The sequence below is a fragment of the Alosa sapidissima genome, chromosome 11 (genome assembly GCF_018492685.1).
Source record: "Alosa sapidissima isolate fAloSap1 chromosome 11, fAloSap1.pri, whole genome shotgun sequence".
NCBI classification, from domain to species: Eukaryota; Metazoa; Chordata; class Actinopteri; order Clupeiformes; family Clupeidae; genus Alosa; species Alosa sapidissima.
In genome coordinates, this window is record NC_055967.1 from 4,364,029 (window position 1) to 4,371,528 (window position 7,500).

General features: G+C 46.9%; 1 protein-coding gene across 2 annotated transcripts in view; it reads right to left on the bottom strand.

The window, feature by feature from the left end:
• Positions 1–7,500, bottom strand: part of carmil2 (capping protein regulator and myosin 1 linker 2) — a 51,864-nt gene that overhangs the window by 25,355 nt on the left and 19,009 nt on the right. For both annotated transcript variants that reach the window (XM_042108685.1, XM_042108686.1), the window contains exons 19-27: positions 6,152–6,248; positions 5,882–5,936; positions 2,835–3,007; positions 2,108–2,176; positions 1,751–1,844; positions 1,520–1,618; positions 1,085–1,213; positions 830–943; positions 371–543 (exon numbers count right to left, since the gene is read on the bottom strand). In XM_042108685.1, the coding sequence (XP_041964619.1) occupies positions 371–543; positions 830–943; positions 1,085–1,213; positions 1,520–1,618; positions 1,751–1,844; positions 2,108–2,176; positions 2,835–3,007; positions 5,882–5,936; positions 6,152–6,248 (1,003 nt within the window). The remainder of the gene's footprint in view (positions 1–370; positions 544–829; positions 944–1,084; positions 1,214–1,519; positions 1,619–1,750; positions 1,845–2,107; positions 2,177–2,834; positions 3,008–5,881; positions 5,937–6,151; positions 6,249–7,500) is intronic.

Here is a 7,500-nt window from a genome sequence, read left to right on the forward strand (position 1 = left end):
CCAAAACAAACACAAACTGAAATCAGTCTAACTTGGCTACCTGTTTCCACATCTGAACACAGCCTTACAAGAAATCGGAACCAGCTGCCAATACAGAATAAATGCTATCTGTCAATGGTAGACATTTGACATTGACTTGAGTTGGTTTTTCATAGGTGTCTTGGCCTTGTGAAGTGTGGCTGAATAGAGCTTGTGTGTGTTTGGCTTGTGTGTGTTGGGCTTTTGTGTGTTGGGCTTTTGTGTGTGTGTGTGTGTGTGTGTGTGTGTGTGTGTGTGTGTGTGTGTGTGTGTGTGTGTGTGTGTGTGTGTGTGTGTGTGTGTGTGTGTGTGTGTGTGTGTGTGTGTGCATGCGCGAGCAAGCATGTGTTACCTGAGCTTGTTTTTGATGTGTGTCTCGACCTCGTGCATTGTGCTCTCGATGAAGTGGGCGGCCTGCCGGGACTTCTTGGCCACGCTGTGGGCCAGCCGCTCGTTCACACTGGTCCTCTGCACGACGCGAGGGCAGACCGACTGCGCCGACTGCAGCAGCGACTGCGCCAGCTCCTGGAAAGCACAGAGCAGAGCAGAGCAGAGCATGTGAGCACGGCCTACAGGTGGACACATGGAGGTGGGGAGGACAGCATGGGGTGGGTCTCTGACCTCAAACAATAGAGAGAAGAGAGAAAGAGAAAGAGTGAGAGAGAGAGAAGAAGAGAATGTTGTCTGAGAGCTTTGAGACATTATAATCCAGATTAATCCCATTTATAAAACAAAAGACCACAAAAAAAGGTAGATGTAAGTTCACATATTGCCTGCACATACAGCCATAAACGTAAAGTTTTCAAATGACCTGGATTTCCTCTGTGATGTCATTGGTAAGTGTTCTTGCAGTGTCGTGTAGAACCTGTTGCAGCATCAGACCACTAGAGGGCGACCTTCCCAACTCATAGAGTGAAGGCAGGAGCTGTGAGGGTAGAGAAGAAAAAAGTGGTGTTAAATCATCACACAGCTCTGAAGCACCACAACACACTTCACCAGTTTTCTAATTAAAGTGGGATTAAGGCAGGGAAGTAAGTGATCCTTCACAGAGGATGCGGTCACTTGCCGTTATGGAGGTCTTGGCGTTGTGCAGCACATCTTCAGCAGCTAGAATGTCCCCCTGTACTTCCTGAATGTTGCAGGAGGTCAGCGGCTGAACACTCTCCTTAAGCTTCCGACAGAGGCCCTGCACAAGCTGAATGGACACACACACATACGAGACAGAATAGAAAATGGTAAGATGCTCATACTCAAGTTCATATACAAAAGCCAACTACTCGTACACAATCATGAACATGTAAATGTACCCACAGATAAACTAAACTCACATAGACATTCAAGGCAACTATCATTTGGTGCCCTAGGAGACTCTGACATCTGCACCATGGACCACACACACACACGCACCCCCCCCCCCCCTCCTCCCCCATACACACACACACAAACAAACACACACACACACACACACACACACACACACAGTCTGCATAGTGTATAATACCTGTTCAGACTGAGTGGTCTGCAGGCCCTGTTGCAGGTCCAGCATGTGCTTTGGAGTCCCTGTCTGCTGCTGGCCATTCCTCAGCAGGCACTTCAGGATCTAAACACACACACACACACACACACACACACACACACACACACACACACATTCACACCAATTAAGTCATACTCTGATATGAACCCATATACAGGATGTGCACACAGGCTGGGGGCCGCTGTTATGACTCACACGCTGCAAGGCCTCTTCGGTTTTCTCAGGACTGCTGCGGAAGGCCTGCGACATGTCACTGAAGGGCAGAGACATGTGCTGCAGTGTGGAGTTCCTGTGTGCAAACACACACACACACACACACACACACACACACACACACACACACACACACAGGATACACTTAAACACAAATTCCGGGGAAAAAAGAAAAAAAAAACTATAAACAGAGACACATCATCACTCAGATGATCCTAATATGAACACATGCACACACATACATAGATAAGTAAAAACATATCTGCCCACACAGACTTCCACAAAGACCTTGCAAATCTCTGTCAAAATTGAGGAATGACAACTTTCCACGGGACTCACTTCTCTAGTGCGTTGGCCACATCCTGGTAGCCCTTGGCCGTCACGTTGTTTCTATCCCACACCAGAGTCCTGTGACAGTGACAGAGCGCGGGAGAGACACACAAAAGGGAGGAGAGAGGCTGAAACAATCTCCCTGAGCTTCACTACAGTGACACTTAGTGTCCACCATCCTGAGACATGGCACTTAGAGGTACAGTCCACGAATCTGATCCAATACAGCTTTTGTCCGATTCAGTAAACTATTTCAGCCAATCAGTAACTGGCTTCAGGGGCACGGAATGGAGTGGTATAATTTGATTGGCTGTTGAGCTGAAATATCATCCTTTTGCCAAAATTATGGCCTGTACCTTGAACGACTGAGGAGAGACACTGTGTTTCACATACTTCTGCTCTTACAATTCCCAATATAAATGTTTAAGTGCGTTCACACTGACAACTACAGCAACATGCAGTAGACTGCTAGCCTCGTGAGACCATCCTGATCTCGCGAGCTTCAGGGTTTCACTCGCAGATCAGTCTGGCAACTTTTCGTTAAAGAGAATTTGGAGCAGTTCACCAAACGAATGTCCAATCAGCGTTGGCTTTGAGGCGGGTTGAGGTGTGACGCAACGAACAACATGACGGCATCCACAGATGAGATGAGCATAGCTATCGCACAAGTTTTATTCAAATTAGAAAGTATTCCTGGGTAAGCTTTTTTCAGCCTCAGAGGAGGCAGAGCACTTACTTGAGCTTAGTGTTGATGATCAGGGCCTTGGCCAGCATCTTGGCACCTGTGTCTCCGATGAAGTTCCCGCTGATGTTGATCTTGGAGAGGTTGGCATTGCTGGCGAGGCTATTGATGAGGATGGTGGTGCCCGTCTTCAGCTTAGAGTCGCACACAGACAGAGACTCCAGAGGCTGGGGGAGGGGGGGGAGGGGGAGGGGGGGTGGGCACAGGGGCAGAGACACAGGGAGGAAGACGGGTAAGAATCAATGACTGTAGAAACAGTTGCTTACTTACTTGCAAGGTGTCATGCACTTACGTTCTGAAGAAATTAAGCCAAAATTGGTCAGCAAAATTGCAGCTATAGTAAAAGCTTTTTGGAACCAGAGTGTGTATGGACAGAGCTTTTCAGAACCATAACTTGTGTGACCGTGTATTTGATGTATTGTTCTTTGCAAGTCATTTCCAGAGTGCATCCGCCCCAGACCAGGCCCAGTTCTGACTCAGAACATTATAAGCAGCTTAAGCAATAGTTTGCCATTCACACTAACACAACTTTAACAAGGTAAAACTTGTAAACTTGGTTATACTGAATTGTTCTGTGAAGCCTTACGCACATTACATTTGAATTACACTGATGATATTTAGGTTATATGATTTTACACAGTGTGCTTGGAGGGACCCCATCGTGCTTGCATGGGCTAATATGTCAGAAATTGCACATTACCAGTCCTCAAAGGATTGGAGTATCTTAGTAATGGGATCACTGGATTACACTTACACAAACACATGCACGCACGCACGCACGCACGCACGCACGCACACGCACACGCACACGCACACGCACACACACACACACACACACACACACACACACACACACTAAGATCAGTGTCTTAAAAACAGAAAAGGAAAACAACCAGGCAGTCCTGGGAGGATATCAGAATCGGATAAACTTAAATCTGACATCTGTACAAAGCTCAGATAGGAAGGACAGGAAGCTCAGACAGGAAGAGAAAGATGACTTTGACTGATGTGCTAAATAGAAAGAGTGATAAAGGGAGAGAGAGGGAAGGAGAGGGGAGATAGCTATAAAGAAAGAAACAGAGAAAAGATCAGATGGGGGAGGGAAGCAATCATGAGAGAAGGTGAAGTTTGAGAGATTGAAAAGGAAAGGAAAGACCTGGTGGATGGAGAAAGAGCATAAGAGAGAGAAATAGAGATAGAGAGAGAGAGAGAGGAGAGAGAGAGAGAGATAGAGAGCGCTGAACCACTCCAGCTCTTGGTAGGCTGTGTGTGTAATTACTCAGGCGGACCTCATCTCTGAGGAGCGTCGGGATAATTAAAACTTATTTTGCCAGGAAGAGACATCCCATGAGGACTCTCCTATCTGCAGTACACTCTCACACACAGAGACACACAGACACACACACATGCAAACGCACACACACACATGCACACGCAAACACACACACGCACACATACGCATGCACACACACACACACATGCAAACACACACACAACCACACACACACACACACACTCACTCTCACACACACACACACAAACACACACACACACACACACACACACACATACACACACACACACACACACACACAAAGGTCAATGGACAGTGACAATGGTGACAGAGCAAGGTGGCAACTAAAATTTGACCTTTGGACTAGAAAAGCCCCAGGCCTCAGTCCCACTCATGATGCAACATCACACTGAGATCATAGGCTTTATAAATAAATCTGAGGGTTCCATTTTAGCGATCTAAATGTGTGTCCAGTCCAAATTTGCTAATTTAACTAATAAATTATAATTTAGCGTGTTTTGTGATCAGAGACCGGGTGCATTGTTCAAAAGGGTGTTCATGGGTGTGTTTTGGGTGTAACATCCTGTAAACCAATGAGTGTGATATCTGTCATTCCCTTTAACAGCAAGCAGAGCAACATCTAACAGCACGTTGATATTTTGACAGTCAACGCATTTGAAGGAATCTGCTTGCACGCAAGACCGTGTATGCAACACAGGGATTCCACTAAACCTTGCTTTACTAAAACCTTTGTGTGACTAGCAGAGTATAGCGTCCATGCATCTTAATTTATTTACTACTGGGACTGTAACCTGCGTTGTGTTGAACCTGCGCGATTCAGCCCTGCATAAGCCCGGACTCTAACCTGCGAACAGCAGCACCTCTGATCGGGAGGCGAGTGTGCTGACAGTTGAGCTAAAAGCCCAGGCTACTAGCTCGCATGCTAGCAGCACTCTTGAGGTGTCGGGGAGTGAGGTTTACTAACGCACAGCTAAGCTAGCTGACATCGGTTACACGTCTTCAGCTGTGCTTTATGTGAGCCTTTTGCTTTAGACCAGATTTGTCTTGGTCAGTGGCGTAATGATTTTTAGAGGGTGCAGCAATTTTTGCGCCTGACCACACCTCATGTCATTAATTGACACACCCCTGTGTGGAGTGTGGAGCAAGCATGGCAAAAAATGAATCACTTTATTGAGTGTAAGATAAGAATAAGCCTTGTGTCGTGCTTTGCGCCAGGTGTACGATAGGGCCCTGAGACACACACCACAGGGGCTCTCCAACGTTTACATCCTTCCATTCAACACATATTTCAAAATGCAACATGATCTGACCTGGTCTAACATCAGGTATCATGGGTGCTCAAACCCATGACACTACCACCAGCATGCTGGGTCTGCATGACCCTTGGTGGCACACTGAAAGCTCATGGGGCACAAGTCCACACCAACAGGGAGTTATTAGCATTCATTTAGCTAAAGCTTTTCTCCAAAGCGACTTACAAATGAGGACTGATATTCAAGCTACAACAAGTAACCATCGGAGACCTTACAGTAACAATAGGAGACCATAGAGTAACAATAGACCTTAGAGTAACAATATGAGGCCTTAGATTAACAATAAGAAACCTTACAGTAACAATAGGAGACTTTAGAGTAACAATAGATCTTAGAGTAACGATAGACTTTGGAGTAGCAATAGGAGACCTTAGAGTGACAGATGAAAATGTATTAGTTGTTTGGCTACTCACACACTCCTCCTCCTGGATTAGCTGGACGATGCGGTGGAGGACATCAGTGAGAGCTCTGAGAATGGACAACAGGCAGAACACACACACATGAGAGAGACATGTTTGCACAGATTGCACAGATGGATGAAAGGATGGAAGGATGGAGAGGTTAAAAATAAAGGGGTAAGTAGATGGGTGGAGTAAAAGATGAATGCACTGTCTGACTGAATGACTGATCTGACCTAATCTGATCTGAGCAGTTGGCTGATCGGTGGAGGCTGGCTGTCTTACTTGGATTTCATGGCAAAGTTTCCCCCCAGTGCAAGGTGACGGATTGAGTGGCTACGGCCGATGGCCAACACCAGAGTGACCATGTCATTCTCAAACCCTGGAGGGAAAGAGCAGAGAGAGAGACCACAAGCAGAATTAGACAATTATTATTGCTTTTGTATTTATCTGAAATATGACATAACATAGACATTGTAAAGATTTGAAGCATTTTACAGTTGTCATAAAACAGCCTCAGCTCATTTGAATTTAAGCAATGTTTTTCTCTGAGTAACTGTCATTACAGGAGCAGGAGGGGGCATGCGAGGGGTGGCTGGTCTTTTGGGCCCCCACCATCGACCTCAAGGCACCTAACCCTAGCCCTAACCCTAACCCTAACCCTAGCCCTAGCGCCTTCCGGGCGGTGGGGGCCCAAAAGACCATATCACTATGCGAGGAGCCCTTCCCTGATGCAGGTAAATCAGCGTGATGGCAGTAGAGAGAAAGGGACTATAGGTGGGGTAGGTGTGAATGGGCCTGTTAGTTTCAGTACCGTTTCGTGATGCTTGTGCAATCTGAGTTGTGTTTGACTTGCACCACAAACGTGCAACCCCTATGACTGGGAGGCAGGTATGCTAGCAAGGAGGCTTATAAAGCCACAGAGTCAAGCATCTAGCATGCTAGCAGTCTTGAGATTGAGGTTCACGTAGTTACTCCACACACAGCTACTGTAGCAGCTGGCAGCCGTTACGCTGGTGTGAGCAGGAGAGAGCGCAAACAGAAGTGCTCCTGCCGCCCCTGAAGTGCCAGCTTCATTTATCACATCGGCCTGGATGTCTCACTCTGGTGTGCTCCAGCAGAGTCGCATTGCACAGCTCCACGTCTTCCTCTTTAGCATTCATTGACTCTTACACTTACAGTAGCATAGCCATCACAGTTTACTCAGTATCTGTCTCTGTGTGTGTCTGTCCACGTGTGTCCACTGCACTGTTTCTGTCTCTCTGTGTGTGTGTCCACTGCACTGTTTCTGTCTGTGTGTGTGTGTGTGTCCACGTGTGTCCACTGCACTGTTTCTGTCTGTGTGTGTGTGTGTCCACGTGTGTCCACTGCACTGTATCTGTCTCTGTGTGTGTGTGTGTCCTGTGTGTGTGTCCACTGCACTGTTTCTGTCACTCTGTGTGTGTGTCCACGTGTGTCCACTGCACTGTTTCTGTCTCAAGCTCCTGCTCTCTCTCTAAGTGTGACTATATCCCTCCCTCTGCATATTTCTCTTCTCTCTTTTTCTCCATGGGTCTCTGCTGCTCCCTCTCTCTCTGTTTCCCTAAACTTCTTTTTTTCTCTCTCTCGCTCTCTCTCTCTCCTCCCCAGATTGA